The 19,747-nt window shown below is 36.8% G+C and overlaps 1 protein-coding gene across 6 annotated transcripts in view; it reads right to left on the reverse strand.

Annotated features, from left to right (window-relative positions):
• Nucleotides 1-19,747, reverse strand: part of ddhd1a (DDHD domain containing 1a) — a 50,923-nt gene that overhangs the window by 21,021 nt on the left and 10,155 nt on the right. For all 6 annotated transcript variants that reach the window (XM_081394345.1, XM_081394342.1, XM_081394341.1 and 3 more), the window contains 8 exons: nucleotides 9,313-9,441; nucleotides 7,817-7,964; nucleotides 6,528-6,637; nucleotides 6,175-6,281; nucleotides 5,356-5,618; nucleotides 3,226-3,301; nucleotides 2,474-2,623; nucleotides 1,131-1,195 (listed from right to left, as the gene is read on the reverse strand). In XM_081394345.1, the coding sequence (XP_081250471.1) occupies nucleotides 1,131-1,195; nucleotides 2,474-2,623; nucleotides 3,226-3,301; nucleotides 5,356-5,618; nucleotides 6,175-6,281; nucleotides 6,528-6,637; nucleotides 7,817-7,964; nucleotides 9,313-9,441 (1,048 nt within the window). The remainder of the gene's footprint in view (nucleotides 1-1,130; nucleotides 1,196-2,473; nucleotides 2,624-3,225; nucleotides 3,302-5,355; nucleotides 5,619-6,174; nucleotides 6,282-6,527; nucleotides 6,638-7,816; nucleotides 7,965-9,312; nucleotides 9,442-19,747) is intronic.

A 19,747-nucleotide genomic window follows, 5' to 3' on the forward strand; every position in this document is an offset into this window, starting at 1 on the left:
TTATACACACTACTGGTCAAAAGATTGGAATATTTTTTTCTTTTTATGATTTTGAAAGAAGTGTCTTCTGCTCACATTATTTTTGATCAAAGATAGAGTAAAAACAGTAACATTGTGAAAAATAATTACCATTTTAAATAACTGAATATGTGTGTGAATATATTGTTAAACTGTAATTTATTCCTGTGATCAAAGTTGTATTTCCAGCATCATTACTCCAGTCTTCAGTGTCACATGATCCTTCAGAAATCAGTCTAATGTGATGATTTTCAGCAGGGATGTATTAAACTGATCAAAAATGACAGTAAAGATTTCTATTTCAAATAAATGCTGTTCTTTTGTACTTTCTACTCAACAAAGAATCCAGAAGAAAATGTAAAAAAAAAAAAAAAAAAAAAGAAAACACAGCAAAAACTGTTTTCAACATTAATATTAAGAATCATTATTAATGAATGATCATCAGCAATAATAACCAATCAAAACTGAGCATCAAATCATCATATTAGAGTGATTTCTGAAGGATCATGTGACACTGAAGACTGGAGTAATGATGCTGGAAATTCAGATTTGATCACAGGAATAAATTACAATTCACAATATATTCACATAGAAAAGTTATTTTAAACTGTAATAATATTTAAAAGTATTTCTGTTTTTACTGTATCTTTGATCAAATACATTTTGATGAGCATAAGAGACTTCTTTTAAAAATATATTCCCAACTTTTGACCAGTAATGTATATTCAAAACTCTAAATTAATAATCTAAATTAAAATGGTAAAAACAAAAAACTTTATTTTCTCTCTCAATAACATTTTTTTTTTTTTTTTTTTAAGCACAGTTCTTAAACATCCTGAAATCACAAACTGAATAGTGGTTAATTAATTGTAATACACCAACACTCCCAGTTTCTGTTAAAAAGAGTTACAACAAAGTTAAAAATATATATGGGGCTCAAATTTACTGTTGGACAACGAGACAAAAAGATTGAGAACCACTGCTTTAAGCAATTCTACAACAAGGACAAATAAAAAAAGAGGAAATAAAACGTAACATTAATGCATAAGCATACAAATAAATGTCCCTGACTAGTATAAACTATTCTTAAACAATAAGAACTCAAGACTCACCAGTGTATTTGGACAGGAGCGATGTTGCTATAGTGCTTTAAAACAAGAGGCTCCAGTCGATAGGCCTGCAATACAGGGAAACAATCATTACAAAAGTGCAAATCATTCCCCTCTCCTCAAAGGAATAGCAAAGTCACAGAAGCAAACAGCGTGTTGATCCCGGGAAACTGCCGTAAAATTGCTAGAGCGCCTTCTGTGTGAACGCAAACGCGTCCCGGGATTGATGCCGGAATGGGGACCTAGTAACATTAGTCGCGTTTCCATTACAGATTTGCGCAGAACATTTGCGATTTTTTCTAAAAAACTATAGCGAAATGACGGCGTTTCCATTAACCGATGTTACGCGACTAAAACTTCATTTTTTCCTCTCGTGATAAGTCATTTAAAAAATCATGGCGACGGACGTTGGTAAGTTTATGTACTATATCTCAGCCACTGCACTGGCCATTATTATTAATCGAAGGAGACGCATGTGTGTATCCAAGCATTAATGATAAGGAAAGACCCTTATACTTGTGAGCGGCACATATGAGGTGTTTCTGGGTGTTTCTCCCTCATATCTGCTTCGAGGTCTTGATTGTGGCATTTCTTTGAGGTTTAGAATCCAGTATTCCTGTAGTTATTTTGTCTTTTATGAATTTAATAAAGAGCTCTGTCTCGTATTCTGTCCAAACACATCGCGTCATCTACGTCAGCTGACCAGTAAATGTTTCCATTGCAGTTTTGCAAAATATTTATTTTTCGAATTGCCTGAAAAACCTCATCATGCGAGCGGAAAAGTTTTTTTGCGATAAATGGGAGTTTTTGCGAAAATTACGTTTCCATTGGGCGTATTTTCAATTCACAATTTCAATTTGCGCAATTTGAAGGGTAATGGAAACGCGGCTATTGCCGGGATCAGTCCAGGAACGAGCCCTGTGTGAACAAAAGCCAGGACCATTGCCGTAAGGGGTGTGTCGTAGTGATGAGCGAATCGCGCGACTGTTGCTCTTAGAAGAAAGTTTGTGTTTGTCATCAACAAAGAAAGAACGAAAAATGTCTGCAAACTGGAATGAAGCAAAACCAGGAGCTCTTTACTGTCCACACTGAAGCGGAGATCGCTCGCCAGCTTTGAGGAATGCATTAGTGTACATGTTCTCAATGCGTACGTTACACGTCACATCCTGACGTCACGTGTCTTTACGGGATGTGTGTGAACACACTCAGATTCCAGAAAATCACTGGCAGTGTGAATGAACCAAAATCAAACGATCCCGGGACCAATCCCGGGACACATTATCCGTGTATTTTCCGGAATCTCTGCGTGAAAGCGGCTCGAGTGAGATGCGGTGTGGTCGTCTCACCACAGGGTCTGTCGGGTGGAAGATGTTGAAGAGGCGCCGGCAGATGGACTTGGGCATGATGTGGTCCTGGTCGCCGGTGTTCCCGGGCCGAATCCCTCTCAGAGCCAGGAACACAGCCAGAGGAGAGCCCATGCAGAAGAAGTTCTCCACCTGCACATTAATTACGGAGATTCATTATACAGTCAAACCAAACATTATTCAGACACCAGATATCATTTAACTAGTGGGTGCAGAACACTATAGTTAATTTATGTAAGTGAGGAGAGCAAAGTAAAGTAAACTGTGACATATTACACCTAAATATTCTTCATACAGTGACTACCAGTGACATTTATAAACATTTGGGACCAAAAATGATTCAGACACTTTGACCTGATCATGTTTTGCTGAAGTGTTTTTTCTTTAATTGCTAATGCTCTTTTTACACACAGACTGAACACAATGAAGCATTGCTTGGTCATTGGTTGAGCTAAACTGGTATTATCTAATTGTGTGGTTAAATTTAACAGCTGACAGATATTCAACATAATTCATGTGTGAGACAGTCTAACAGAAGGATGGACAAAACCAGTCAAATATCAGCTGATCTGATAACTTTGAGTTCTGCTCATATTTTATAACCATTTTCTTAAGTGAATAAACTGAGATAATGTGAGAAATGTTGAAGGTGTCTGAATAAAGTTTGGTGTGACTGTATGGAGGTACAGAAGTGTTATTTGAGCGGATCACCATGTTTATGTTTATTACATCACCTTAAACTTTAGCGTAGGGAAGGGTGCAGATTTCGATGCCTTCAGGCCCTGAAGCTGATCTTGCACTTCTCGTAACCTGTCACAGACATTGATTCATTACAAGACTAGATTTGGACTTTTTCTGGAGAGTGAGTGGTGCTCGTCTATGCCAATCTCAGTTTCACAATGCTAGGGCTTTACTATGCCGTTGCTACACTTTCATTTGAACAGAATATCTCAGTGGAGTGTGTGTGTGTGTTTTCAGATCACCTATGCTTTTCCTGCAGTGGGGAGAGAGAGTGATGTGTGAGAGCGTGGTTGCCAGATTGCAAACATAAAAAGGTAAATCACCGGGAAGAAAATAAGTCTCCCTGTGGTGAAAATCCAGCTTTTAATGTTGTTTATATGTCTATTTGGTGTTTTTATTATGCTTTAAGACAAACCATGAGTAAATACATAAGTCGACAGCATTGCTGAGTATTTCCTCCTTAAAACTGCAGTGAACCAAAGACAGTCTCAAAAACACGCTTTGAAATCGCTGGTGTTTCTGACGTCACAAACTACCTTGTAACCAATCAGATCAACGTGTGATCGTCAACCAGTGGATCTCTGAGATGAGTGAGTGAGTGGAGGCGGGGCTCATTTGCATATTCATAGAACCACGCATACTAAATGAGGCGAGGGTGTCGAATTACATTCAAGCTGCTTGAAGAAAGCCATGAAGAAGAGGCCTTTTTCAAGAAAAAAAAAACATTAAAATATATAATTTTGGTGATCAAAGATGAGTTTTAAGGCATACAATTATTGACTACAGGGGGACTTTAAGACAAAAAGTTCTGATTAGAGGATTTAAACTCTTGACATCTGGCAATCGCAAGCATGAAAGCTCATAGAAACTTGTTAAAAACAGTCAAATGTATAATATTTTTTCCTGCTCTTTTTTTTGTTGAAGAAAATATAGATATCTTAAAAGTGTATATAAAAACTAGATATCTTGTCAGTCTCATCAACAATAATGCATGATGATATATTCACAGCTAGTGTTTAATGATGTCGGTCATCTAGTCATAAAAACAAAAACATCAAAATTTTTCATCATAGTTTCATTAAGGCGAGACACGGCAGGCAAAAACATCGATTTTCATGCAGTGGTCAATTTTGAGATTTTGGGCTAGTTTACTCCTTCAATATGTGTTCTTTCAAGCTGCTATAAAGAAAACGTTGAAAATATACATTAAGATGTTTATTTTATTACATTTTGTTTACTTGCGGCTGTAAGTTTCTCCCGAATTTACCAGGAAGTTTGCATTACAATACGACGCGCCGAGCTCCGTCTGTTTACTGAAGTCTGTCATGACCGGTATCACCGTGAAGCTCTGAGTCTCCTGCACAACGCTATGTAACCCAAATATGGGCATTTCCTTTCTATCAGTAACCAATCGTGAATGTCCAAAGGGGGATTTAAAGCTACAACGATTTCTCATTTAGAGCTATTTAACTCTTTAACTGCCGTTTTCTCAAAATGAGTTTTTTGTCATTCTCCAGTACAAACATCTCAGCCTATGTACACCAAACTTTCCAGTTATACACTTAGCAGTATTCTGAAGATATTTTCAGAGGGATTTGTTAATAAATCATTCCTGGCCTGATTTATGTGACATTTTAATCAAAAAAATATGGCGAAAATCTATGTTTTATGGCTATGGACAGTATATTTTGATTTTATAGGTAATGAAAGTATATATCCTGAAATCCCTCTGAGTTTTTATTTTCATCTTGTGTGTAAACAAAATGAAAAAAAAATTTTTCACTTGGCTTTATCTTATGTTCAGATCTATCTACCGAAAATATATGCAAAATCGTGCATATTTAATGAGATAATGCCTAATTTGCATAATTAAACATACAAATTTCTAAAACTTGTAATACATTTTTTTTTATATACTTGTGAAAGTAATCAACTGAGGAAGTTTCATGGTGATATCTATTATTTAAAATTTTTACCCTATTCACCTGTAGTGTCTCGCCTTAATAAAATCAACACTACTGTAACGCTGCTATGAAACAATGTGCATTGCGACAGGGCTATATAAATATTGTACTTGACATGATGACATGCTTTAAATCCTCTTAGACATGAGCCAGCGGCACCTTTGTCTGGTGAGCTGCACTTCCTCCAGCAGGAGGCGCTCTTCGTAGCTCGTCCAGTGCAGCTCCTCCCCCTGCAGCTGGTCGTGATGCTCCTGCAGACAGAAGCGCACCGGGTCCCAGCCCGTCATGATGTCGAAGGTGATCACGCAGCCCAGCGAGTGCGAGATGATGGACACTTTCCCGCCTTTCCTCTCAAACTCAGGGTTTCGTGAGCAGAAGAGAGAATACAGGCGGTTGAGCTCCTGCGTCAAACCTTTAGTGATCTACAGGGATGAACATAAGCATATATATAAACAAAATACCTGATTGGTCAGCTATACTGTATATATGCATGGACGTCACTTTCCTGCGGGAACACACTCCCTCAGCCGCACTGAGTGGCAGAAGAGCTGATGCGTGACTGGATTTAACAGGGGAAACGGTTAAACAAACGAGTTTAAACAAACGATTATCAGTTTAAACTAAGGGTGATGATACACAGGGCTTTTTGAGAAATGTTGCTGGACAATCTTGCAGAGCAGTTTTTGCTTGGTTACTTTACCATTGAAAATGGCCAATAAATTTATATCTGGATAATTTAGATCGGTCGTGGGCCCTGAGTCTCAGCGATAAATGTGCTTCTCTGTTCTGTAGCTTTCAGCAGTCTGTGAAAATATACCTCAGATTTCTTGTCAAATCTAGTTGTACAGTCAATCGCAAAGCTCTTTCCCGTTCTAGATGTGTTTTTCACACTGAAAATTCACTCTTTTTGCCACTCAGTGGGCGAAAGAAAATGATGACAAAATGTGAGAACGAATGAGAAGGTAAGCTGTGGTTCACCTCGTCTCTGTAGAGAGGGCTGGTGTAGTACATGATGTCCATGGCACTGCTGTTGAGTAAATCTCTCAGGCCTCTCACTTTATCTGGTGTGATCGACTCCACTGTGTCTGAAAACATGAACACAAACTATGACTGAACTGCTCACTCAACATTTCGTTATTAACGTTAACGAACGGCACTGTTTGAGCAGCCTTGTTTGCACAGCTGAGAGAGGATGAACTATATTATATTCTCTTGCCATCATATAAAACAGTGTGTGTGCGTGTGAAGGAAAGGTAAAAGGGACAGCGTGTGTGATAAGAGCAGCTGTTCAGAGAGTGAACGCAGACAGACACGTGGTTTTATAGTCTCACCGCCGTCCAAAGCCAGTTTCGAGCGCCACTCGACCGGCAGGAACTCCACATGCTCCTCTGTTTGCTCAGCAAAGTGCTTCTCCTCCATCTTCCTCACCGCTTCCCGCAGCCTGAACACACACACACACACACACACACACACACACACACACACACACACACACACACACACACACGAGTTCATACAGAATAATATCACATTCCCCTTCAAACTGTGCACACTTTCAGTACGATTTATAAATGCTTATTGACTTATTAACTAAAGCTAATTATTAATAACTATGTTAACTGAAATAAAGCTGAAATAAAATATTTAAAGAAAATTAGAAAATGTTGCCTTGGAAACTAAAAGTTTAAGTTCAAGTACTCAAATCAATAAAACTGAAATAAATAATTAATTAAAGCTAAGAAGAAATATCTACTAATAGATGATAAAAGGACATGAAAATATAATACAAATAAAAATCAATTCAAAATATTTCTAAATACTATAATATTATATAAATAATACTTGATAAGCATCTTAACATGCCATTAGTTTTGAAAATAGCCACTTTTCCAATTTGATATTAATCAGAGATGATCATTGGAATGTTTTTAACAAAAAAATATATTTTTATTTTACTGTTTCTTTATTCTATAAAAGAAAGATACATCATTACACACTATCCAGCTGTTCTCATTTCACAACTCAACTTCATACACATACATATTTATATAACCAGAGGGGATATTTGTTTTTAATGACCCTACAAGTTTGATTAATCAATCAAAATATGAGGACAATATTTTACATAATTTAAATAATTTGAAATATGAGGGAAGAACAAAACACTAAACTTGGTTGAGGTATTTATCTGACAAATAGATTTGGCAAAAAAAAAAAACACCAGTTTTTACTTTACTTGCATTGAAAAACAAAAAGCTCACAGTAAAAAGTATGTATTGACTACATCATAATCAGTTATTCTCTCTTATTCTTGCACGTGTTCATAATTTCTTTGTATGACAGCCTGGCCAAAAATTGTATCGGCACAATTTTACATTTCATTGCATTATCACAAATAAAACAATTGGCTTTAAGCACAGCTATACAATGAGCTTACACATTTTTAAAAATATTTGAAAAAAATGGTAATTTTTTTTTCGATTTTCTTTGACCAGATAAAAAAAAAACAAAAAAAAAACAGAAGCTCTGAATATCTTTAATGAATCTGCACAGATTTCTCTAAATACTTTCCCGGTTAATACACTATAATTCATCACCCTGAAGACTCCTGAGGACTCACATGCCAGTGTTTTTGATGATGCGATCCTTGTCCATCTTCTGTCCAATGCCGTGAACCACGAACACGATGTGTGTGGTCTGAGGGGGTTTGTCGTCCAGCGAGGCCTCTTCCACATAACCGCGGTGCAGTCTTGTGCCACTGCTGGAGGCTGGGCCAATCACAGCACACACGTTAAGAGAGAGTCACTGCTACGGCTGCACAAATATCGCAAATGTATATATCGCGATCTGCATATCGCCACCGCTTGCAATAACTGCGGTCATGAGCAAAAGACAAAGAGAAAATCACTCACAGCTCTTGGCTGAATAACTTTAGTAGCTTTAATAAGAATCAGTATATATTTAATTCATACAGTAAAAACTAAGCAGTGTTTTATTTTTACATTTGATTATTCAGTTTGTGTTGTTAATAACCCTAATGTAGGATAACCTGAACCCCGTGGTTTACACTGATGTTAAAATAACTCTTCTTACGCTACAGTAAAACACTGATGTTCACTGTCAGAAGCTGTTGGGATGTTTTCTTGGCACAAAAAGAATGTGAAACACATGTAGGTTATATAATTTTAAAAATATTTTAAAGATAATTTAGGTTTATTTTGCACACTTAAAGCATTATCATATCGCATATTGAATATTGGATTATTTAATGAGTTATCGCATATCGCATTTTTCTTCAATATCGTGCAGCCCTACTCACTGCTGTTTTACCAATACAGTCACAGCTGAAGGACACGGCCACTCTTGTTGCAACTAGGGCTGGGAATCGATTTTCGGAAATTCTGGAATTGGATACTTAAGGTCATGATAACGATGATAATCATTATAAAATTAAAATTTTTATTCCATTTGTGCATTTTATATGACTTTAAACCATTCAAGCGCAAGAAGACCCGCACTCTTTTCTGTGGTTTAGGTTTAGGTTACACATTATGTACCTTTCAGTCTCTTGTACCTTTATTATGGAAGCTTGTTTCCGCCACAGAATAAAAAATAAAAGGTAGTAGCGATTTTTTTTACATCTTGCAATTCCAATATGATATAAAGTCACAATTGCGATTTATAAAGTCAGAATTGCGTGAAATAAAGTCGCAATTGTGTTATAAACTCAGAATTGTGAGATATAACTTGTAATTTAGATAATTTTCTCAGAAATGCATGTTTATATCTCACAATTCTGAGTTTATAACACGCAATTGCAAGAAATAAAGTCAGAAATGTAACCGCAATTTGGAGATAAAAAGTCGCAAATATCTTTTAAAATGTTTTATTCTGTGGCGGAAACAAGCTTCCATACTTAATTGCTTTTTTATGAAAAAATAACTAGATAAAAATGTTATGGACAAGCAAGCTTACTCCGTATGAGAAAAGCTTTCGCTCTTTACTAACGCAAGTCTTTGGAGGTCCATGTGTTTGGATAATCTTAAACATAATTTCTCACAGACACACGGCTGTGATTGATGACGGTGTTCATGCAGCTCCAGAGGATCCACTCACCTTTAGAGAAGCCCAGCTTCTGTGTGACGGTGCGAGCGATCTTAGACGTGGTGGCGTCACTGTACAGATACACCTCATCGTCGCTGTACCAGTCAACATGACTGCGGCTCAGCTGCAGACTGTGAATGGCTGAACGGTGATCAGGAGAAGGATTACAAAACAATCATTACATTTACTGGCATGGCTGGACAGTAACTAGGGCTGGGAGAAAGAAATCGATTCACCTAGCTATCGAGCTTTAGCTTTTTTACGGGTCTAAAATCGATTTTTTTAATTCCAGAATTGATATTAATTCAATTTCAATTGCTTTATTTGCATCCGTGCTTGTAGACGAGGTTGACAGAAGTTAGCCACTTGCGTTCCAACAGAGGATGAAATGTGTCGTTATCTATGAGTGTCGAGTGGCGTAACATGACTGTTGACTGTGACAAGTGACTGTTAAAAAATTTTTAATTTTGTTATTGAATCATTTATTCAAGAGAATGCAGTATTGTATGACGCTTCTGAAATAAACTCAGATGTGATGATCTGTTTTTGTAAATATGACTCATCTTATACATCATGTACGGCCTGTATAAGTGTATGATTTAACTTTTCCCGATGGTCTAGAGTTAAAAAAACTGCAATATCGAATCGCAATTCTTAAAAAGAAAATCGCAATGCATGTCGTATCGGCACCCAAGTATCGTGAAAGTGTCGAATCGGTAGATAGGTGTATCGTCCCAGCCCTATCAGTAACACACATCACAGTTCACATTAGAGTAACTGACACACCACTAAAGGGAAGCAGTGCTTTTCAGTGCACAGACATGTCCGGTCTCCTCTGAGGTCTGATCTGGTGTTTAAAGAGAGCCACAGCACCGAATGACAGTGATTAGGCAGGAGAGCATCCCGTAAAGAGCACACTGAAAAGCCTCCTGTCATTCTCCCGTACACACAGAGAGAAATGAACAGAGGAATGAATCTGAATCAGCAAAGCTTCACCTGATGTTAAGAGCAGCCCTGCTTCGTACTTCACATGCAGAACAGAAATCTAACGTTTCAGTTCGCAGTGCAAACACGTTTTTAATATTATGAAACATGTTCCCGGTTCCGTGGCATATTGTTGATTACCACAAAAATAGTGTCATCCCTCAGTTTGTGTTTGATAGTTCACTTATATTAGTGTAATACTATTATTAACTAGGGCTGTCAAACGATTAATCGCATCCAAAATAAAAGTTTGTGTTTACATAATTTATGTCTGTGTACGGAGTATAATTATTTTCTATATATAAATACACACACATGCATATATATATTTAAGAAAATGTGTTATTTATATATAAAATATTTATATATAATATAAATTATTTATATATAATATAAATTATATCTAATATAAATATATATACACAGTATATACATGCAAATATTTCTTAAATATATACATGCATGTGTGTGTATTTATATATAGAAAATAATTATACACCGTACACAGACATAAATTATGTAAACACAAACTTTTATTTTGGATGCGATTAATCGCGATTAACAGATTCGTTTGACAGCCCTATTATTAACATTTTTTGTCATACATATAAGTGTAATTAAGTATTACACATAATAATAATAATATTGGTATTGACAAAAAAAAAAGTTATTTGAGTGTCTTTCGCACTGTCGGTCGACCCCAGGGGGTTATCAATGTTCTGGTTATTTTATTTCAGTGTACAGCTTAATTTTGCACAAAGCATACAGTTAAAATATACGTCATTCAACTGAACTGTGCACATGTATTTCCATGTCTTGTTCCATCCATGCAATAAATGCACGAATAAGCATTTTTTACTATGAGCTATGACCCAGTTTAGGGGCAATGCAGCCAAAAATACAATTTCAAATAAATTAGAGCTATAGAAGTGTATCTTCATATGTGACCCTGGACCACAAAACCAGTCACATGGGCCAATTTTCTGAAATTGAGATTTATACATAATCTGAAAGCTGAATAAATAAGCTTTCCACTGATGTATGGTTTGTTAAGATAGGACAATATTTGGCCGAGATACAACTATTGAAAATCTGGAATCTGAGGATGCAAAAAAATCTAAACATTGAATCATGAAACATGAATCATGAAACATGAAATCTCCTTTAAAGTTGTGCATCTATGTTGGCGATTGTGCTGCATTCACTCACAAAAATAAATGTTTTATATATTTACGGTAGGAAATTTACTAAATATCTTCATGGAACATGATCTTTACTGAATATCCTAATGATTTTTGGCATAAAAGAAAAATCGATCATTTGGACACATACAATGTATTGATGGCTATTGCCACACGTATACCCGTGAGACAGGTGACTGGTGTTGTGATCCAGGGTCACATATTACAAATAAAGCTTCATGTTATGAGAAGGCAACTTTCTACGGCCTTTGTCCTGTAGTAACGGCGAAAAAAAAAAAAGAGAATTGAAAAAGATTCGAAAACAACAGTGAGGAATACACTCCCATTGATTCCAGAACCAAGAATCGGAAAAACAGCCCTACGTCACAGTGCATTATGGGTATTCTCTAGCCGTTGAGTGTACATCGGTTGTACACTCATTATTGTGGTGCATTGTGGGATTGAATGAGTGCGCTCGATGCCTTCTCCCTAAAATAATGCCCTATTAAAGAGGATGGGGGAAATTTCGGACACAGATATTATTTTCGCAATTGTTTGGTGTTCCACATTGCTGGTAAGAAGTATTTTAACACCAAGTTTTACCCCATATACATCTGTTTTTTTATTTTATTTTCACAAACTGAGGAATGACTGAAAACGATTCTCTGTGGAAACTGACGGCATGCCACAGATGTGCCGTATTGGACCAAAGCATTCCTTCACTGTACAAAGATTGAGTCTGTACTGAGAGCTGCTCTTGTCCACAGGTGTCTAAAACCGTGTCCTAACAACAGGCGGCGCGCAATATAAGGTTATTTTCCATGTTAATCAGAGTTTTTATCCTAACTAGCGTTGGACGGCGCTGGAACAACAAACACAAAATGTGGCGATGATAATCTCAGGAACTGTTTATGTGCTTTATTTAATGTTAAAAGCGTGTCATGTGACTCTGAATATCATTTAGAGCTCCAGCTTTGTAGCTGTAAAGGCAACAATGGATAATTCACCTCAGATCTTGAAATTAAACAAATGGAAACACGAAGGTTCAAACTGTGAACAAACAAGTGTATTCTTTGACAAAGATTGTTTTAGTAACTCAGTAGCCTATGTATTTTTAATAATGTTTAAAGGGGTCATATAATGGTACATGCACTTTTACAAGTTGATAGTACTGAAGTGTGTGTTGGCAGTGCCTGTACACAACCATCCTATCATGATAAAAATCCATCCAGTGGTTTTGTTTTAATCTCCTTATATGTTTGACCCTCTCTGAAATCAATCCGTTCGATATTGTGACGTCATAATATCCAACGCCCCTCCCGCTATTGTGAGTGACAGCCGTGTTTCAACACAAGACCCGCCCTGAGCGAGCTGTGACAGCCTTCGTCATAGTAGTCCGCCATTGTTGATATGCTGGAGCAGAATGGCGTCTAAGCGATTGTGGTGTTCTGTTCTTAGATGTAATAGGTAACACAGCAGTAATTTGGATGTTCCTAAATCCGAGCCGTTGAAGAAGCAGTGGCTGAGTTTTGTTTTTGAAGCGATATGCCCAAAGGATTGACGCAGGGGATTCCCTCACGGGGATTCCCCACGATCGTCCATGCTTTCATGTTTGCGCGAATCATTTCACACCAGACAGCTTCACAAACGAGAAAAAACGGATCGGTACCAACGTGTTCCTGCTGAACCTCCAGAAGATGTGAGTGTAATGTTTTATTAACCTTTATATTAGTATTTACATTAATCTTTGCGAAATTTGCAAACCTTGTTGCACGCTTCACAATGAATGCATCTAAGGTTTACACTCAGGGTACATTACATCATGTTTTCTATGTACGACGATCTCAATATAATTCATAATCCCACGTTTATAATGAACAACGCGTGGTTATTGTGTAATTGTGTGTAGAAACGGTGTACGCACAGAACAGAGGGGCGGGGTGAGCAAAGCTCATTATCATTTAAAGACACATGCACTTAAACGGCGTGCTGAAAACAGAGCTGTGTTTGATCAGGTAAAATTAGTGTTTTCTTGCAATACTAATGAGAATTTTTAATTAAAGTATATTACAAACTTTTAATTTAGGTCCCTAAAGAATCATATTAGCTTGTACAAAAATTGCATTATATGACCCCTTTAAATGTAATATTTGTGAATTTGATTATGTGCTTATCCATTTTCTTGCGAGTGCCGTCAAGATTACTCTCTGGTGCTGTGCACTCGTCGCGAGACTCAGCCCACACGCTGTTCTGATTGGCTGACTCCGCCCACACACTGTTCTGATTGACTGACTCCGCCCACATGCTGTTCTGATTGGCTGACTCCACCCACAAGCTGTTCTGATTGGCTGACTCCGCCCACACACTGTTCTGATTGACTGACTCCGCCCACACGCTGTTCTGATTGGCTGACTCCACCCACAAGCTGTTCTGATTGACTGACTCCGCCCACACTCTGTTCTTTTTTTTTTTTTTTTTTTTTTTTTTTTTTTTTTTTTTTTTTTTTTTTTTTTTTTTTTTTTTTTTTTTTTTTTTTTTTTTTTATTATAGACAGACATACAGACCAAAATAGTGCAGTAACGAACAATATAGTACAGTAACGAACAATATAGTAATTCCTGAATTCCAGAATTGAAATAAAAGTGTTTAAATGTATAGGTGTGTGTGTGGGGGTGTATGTGTGTGTGTGTGTGTGTGTGTGTGTGAGTGTGTGTGTGTGTGTGTGTGTGTGTGTGTGTGTGTGTGAGTGTGTGTATATGCATAAGCAAAGTAACCATTTATTATTTATTACCATCTTCATTACCATCACTCCTCACTACCATCATACTGCCAAATAAATTTTTAGATAGTAAAATAATAATAGAAGATAATATAATAAGATAATATAAGATAACCCTCCCCCCACATCTCTTCAGTCCCTATTTTCTATACTATTCTCCTATATATATATAATTATTATTATTTTTTTTTTTTATTATTATTATTTTTTTTTTGTATGTTATGTGTAGTGTCTAAGGTGCATTAAAAGAAGGGGTACAGTGTGAGAGTGTCTCAACTTAGGACAGAGATACTGTCCTATGGAAACTACTTCTCGCCTGTCTTGCCTGCCTGAGTGTTTATGAGGTTTTTCAATGTATATATATATATATATATATATAATTTTTTTTTTTTTTTTTTTTTTTTTTTTTTTTTTTTTTTTTTCTCTATTCTATGTTGTGGTGCATTAAAAACACATGAAAAGATTAGGGGGGAATTGGAAATATTCAATTGATTTAACCATAGCAGTACTGATAACAGTACAATAATAATAATAATGATGATGATGATGATGATGATGATGATGGCAATGGTGATAACAATGATAAGAGCAACGACAATAACAACAGCAATTACAACAATAATAAAAATAATAATAGTAATGATAACAATAACAGTAATGAAAAAAAAAAAAAAATGACAGTGATGATAAAAGTAACAAAAATGCAGTAATATCCGTGGGTTGATTAAAAGGTGGTAGGAGTCGGAGTTGAGAGGAGAGAAGGGATTCATAGTTGTAAGAGGTCAGAAAGTGTTGGATGGCAGAGGTCGGTTTCAGCTGCGTAATTATCAGGGGGAGATGTGTATTCCATTGTAATGAAGTCTGTAATGAGATTTTTCCAGTGGTTAATGTGTATGTTGTTACGAGTTTTCCAGTTCATGAGGATAGTTTTCTTGGCGATGGTTAGAGCTATGAGGAGCATTTTAGAGTTTATATTTTTATCAGTAATTATTGTGAGGTCCCCCAGCAAGCAAAGAGAGGGCGATAGTGGGATGTGGCAGCCGACTATAGTGGATAGTGACTGTGTGACCTCTTCCCAAAAGTGTTTGATTGGAGTGCAGTGCCAGGTTGCATGGATGTATGTATCTATAGAATTGTGATTGCAATGTGTGCAAACTTCTGATGTGAAACCCATTTTAGCTAATCTATTGCCCGTGTAATGTGTTCTATGAAGTGTTTTGTATTGTATTAATTGAAGATTAGCATTTTTAGACATGAGATAAATGTTTTTACAGATTTGGGTCCAGAAGTTGGCATCAGGAGCTATTGAAAGATCGTTTTCCCATTTTATTGTTGGTAAGTATATGGTCTGAAGTTGATTTGTAATGATTTTGTATATTTTAGAGAGAAGTTTCTTTGGAGAGGAAATGTTAACCAAGTCTGCTATTGCTTGTGGAAGTTCTAAATTTGTGGCTCTGATGTTTATTTTTGCCAGAACAGAAGATTTGAGTTGTAGGTATTTTAAAAATTCATTGCTCCCGATGCCAAACTCCTGGGCCAATTGCGGAAATGTTGTTAACGTGTTAGATTTGAAAATATGGTTAATGTGGGTGATACCCTTTTCAGCCCATGTGTGAAAATTCAGTATTTTTTTATTGCTTATGAAGTCACGGTTGTTCCACAGTGGGGTGAGGTTAGATGGAGCTAGTATAGAATTTGTGATTTGGTGAAATTTCCACCAGGCTGTCAGAGTGGAAGCTATAGTTACAGCATTAAAACATGTGTGTTGTTTGATTGATTTGGTGAGGAATGGTATGTCAGCTATATTTAATTCTTTGCATAGTGATTGTTCTATATCTAGCCATATAATATCGGATTGGGTGGGGTGAATCCATTTGTATATGTATTGCAGTTGGTTAGCCATTGAGTAATAATGAAAATTTGGTGCTTCTAGTCCTCCTTGAACCTTGTTTTTTTGTAGTATGGTGAGTTTTATCCTTGGCGTTTTGTTTTTCCAATAGAAGTGAGTGATAATAGAGTCTAGTGATTTAAACCAGGTGAGTGTGGGGTGGGTTGGAATCATTGAGAATAGATAATTAATTTTTGGTAAAATTGTCATCTTTATTGCTGCTATTCTGCCAATTATGGAGATTGGAAGGTTGAGCCATCGAAGCAAGTCGTCTTCTATTTTTTTTAGCAGTGGTGTGAAGTTGAGTGTTACCAACTCTGACAGTCTGGAGGAAATTTTAATGCCTAAGTAAGTGATGTGATCATGACATATAGGTATTGGTGATTGGTGGGGTGCCACATCCCATTTGGTTTTATGTAAAGGGAGGATGGAAGATTTGTTCCAGTTTATTGCGTAATCTGAAATTTTTGAGAAGGACTGGATTGTTTTAATTATTTCTTGAGTAGATGCTAGAGGTTCTTGTATAAATAGTAGAATATCATCTGCATAAAGTGAGATTTTATGTGTTTGTTGTGGTGTTTCAATACCTTTGATTGCTGGGTTTTGGCGGATAGCTGCTGCTAAAGGTTCGATAAAAATAGTGAATAGAGATGGAGAGAGTGGACATCCCTGCCTCGTCCCCCTGTGCAGTGTGAAGCTTTGTGATGTTAGTCCATTGGTTGTGACTGTGGCAGATGGTGATGTGTATAAAATCTTGATCCAGTTAATAAATGACTCTCCAAAGCCGAATTTTTGTAGTGTGGTGAATAAAAATTTCCAGTTGACCCTATCAAAAGCTTTTTCAGCATCTAATGTGGCAATGAGAGTATCTTTCTGTTGTACTGATGAGTAATGCATTAAATTATATAATCTGCGGGTATTGTTAGATGCGTGTCTACCTTTTATAAAGCCGGTCTGATCAGGATGGATGATATATGGTATAATTTTTTCAATTCTATGAGATAATGCTTTGCTAATGATTTTTATGTCGACATTTATAAGTGAAATAGGACGGTAGTTAGATGTGAGGGTGTGGTCTTTGTTAGGTTTGGGAATGAGTGATATAAGCGCTGTATTCATGTGGGATGGGAATTTACCATTTTGTTTTATTTCCGTTATTGTTCTACTGAATAGTGGGTATAAAGTTGACCAAAAATGTTCGTAGAACTCAGCAGGGAAGCCATCCGGTCCTGGTGCTTTATTATTTTGCATGTGTTTCAGCGCGGAGTGAAGTTCTTTTTCAGTGATTGGTAAATCGAGAGAGGTAATTTGCTCCGGGTTGAGTTTTGGTAGAATGGTGTTATCGAGGAATTGGTTTATGTCTTCTTGCTTTGGGTCCAGATCAGATGAGTATAATTTTGTATAGTATTCTTCAAATATTTTGTTTATCTCAATAGGTGAATTGGTTAGCTTCCCTGCTGAGTTTCTAATGGATGTTATAGCTGTTTTTTCTTTATTTCTTTTAATTTGACTGGCTAAATATTTTCCGGATTTATTGCTATGGTGAAAAGTTTCATGACGAAGTCTGTGAATCAGAAACTGGTTTCTTTTGTTTATTATTTCATTAAGCAAGAATTTATTTTTTCTTAATTCTTTATAAATGGTTTCCGATTGGCTATTTGCATGTAGAATTTCTAAATTTTTAATTTTTTCTTCCAGTTGGACTTCTTTTTCTTTTTCCTTCTTTTTTTTATGGACTGAATATGATATGATTTTTCCCCGCAATACTACTTTCCATGTTTCCCAGAGCAGTGATGCTGGCGACTTTGGAGAGTCATTTATTTCAAGGAAGGATGTCCACTCTCTCTTGAAGTAGCTGTCAAATTCTGGATCTTTCAAGAGAGATATGTTAAAACGCCATCTGGTGGGGTGCTTCTGTATTGTAGGTGGGTTCCATGTGAGAGTTACGGGAGAATGGTCACTAATAGTGATGGGATGAATTTTGGTTTCTATGATATTTGGTATGATTGAGTTACTGGTTAAAAAGAAATCAATGCGGGAGTAGGTTTGGTGGACATTAGAATAGAAAGTGTATTCTCTGGCGAGTGGGTGTTGTAGCCTCCAACCATCGCCAAGACCAAAATCACTCATGAACTGTTTTATTGTTTTGGAGGACTGCCAGGATTTGCTTGTATGATTTGACCTGTCCAATGATGCCCACACTCTGTTCTGATTGGCTGACTCCACCCACAAGCTGTTCTGATTGGCTGACTCCGCCCACACACTGTTCTAATTGACTGACTCCGCCCACACACTGTTCTAATTGACTGACTCCGCCCACACGCTGTTCTGATTGGCTGACTCCGCCCACACAATGTTCTGATTGACTGGCTCCGCCCACACTCTGTTCTGATTGGCTGACTCCACCCACAAGCTATTCTGATTGGCTGACTCCGCCCACACTCTGTTCTGATTGGCTGTGGGTTTTGATTGATTTTGACACATCTCGCAGTCGCGTCTAGTGTGGACAGACAAATTATTTTCGCTGGAATCTTATCGCATCGCGTCTGGTTAGGACACGGTGTAAAGCTGATCACCATAGGAAAGCAAACAAAGGAGGACTAGAGCATCATGCCGAAACACAGAGCTGTTCACATTAACAGGAAGTCCTTTACAGTGATGGGTTCTAGAGACGCAGTTTCTATAGACTGGTGTAAAGTAAATGTCCCTCGATCAATCTCATCTGTGTGAGTGAGGGCATTCAGAGGACAGAGGGGCGATAAAGTCTGCCTTGAGTTGAGCTTTCTGACAGACACGCATGTTTTCCAAGGCCTCAAATTTGAGCCTTCAAAATGACATTTATAATAAAAAATAATTTGTTACATTTATATAGCGCTTTTCTGGGTACTCAAAGCACTTTACATGGAAATGGGGAATCTCCTCATCCACCACCAATGTCCATTTCATAATCACATCTATCATAACAATAACAAGGCGACAAAAGATTTTAAATTTTTTAACCAAACATTAAAATATTAATAGAGGACCATATTTGCACCATCTTATTAAACACATTTTAACAGATATGCTGTTTTATGAATGCAACAAATTGGGAAAAAGTGGATTTTTAAAAATATAACTTAAAATAAAAAATATAAGTAGCTATTATAGCTAAAAATGTATAAACAGTAATAGACTACATTTTGGTCCAATGGCTGATGCAGATGGAAATATCTAGAGAGGAGAAAGGCTAATATAATGCCAATATATATATTAAATGCATATATGGCAATACAATATGACAAAAACAATCACAACAAAAAACATAATATACACAAAATTTACAAAATTAATTAAAATTAATAAGATATTTTGAAACCGATACAAAGGGCAACAAACTAATTGTGTTCCAGTGCCAAAGCAATGACAATAATCTAGAGAAAGGCCAAGAATCGGCTGAATAATTGACTTACTCTCTGGGTCTTGTATGGCACTATTGCAGAGGATCAACATATGTGTGTTTGTAAACTCGTGAACTAACCGTTTCCCAGAGAAAACTCAATGAAAGCATGAAGTGCTACTCTATTGGCCTACATACACAACATGAGCCCATTATGGTGCGAGAGCTGAACTAAA

The sequence above is a fragment of the Scardinius erythrophthalmus genome (genome assembly GCF_964197995.2).
Source record: "Scardinius erythrophthalmus genome assembly, chromosome: 19".
NCBI lineage: Eukaryota > Metazoa > Chordata > Actinopteri > Cypriniformes > Leuciscidae > Scardinius > Scardinius erythrophthalmus.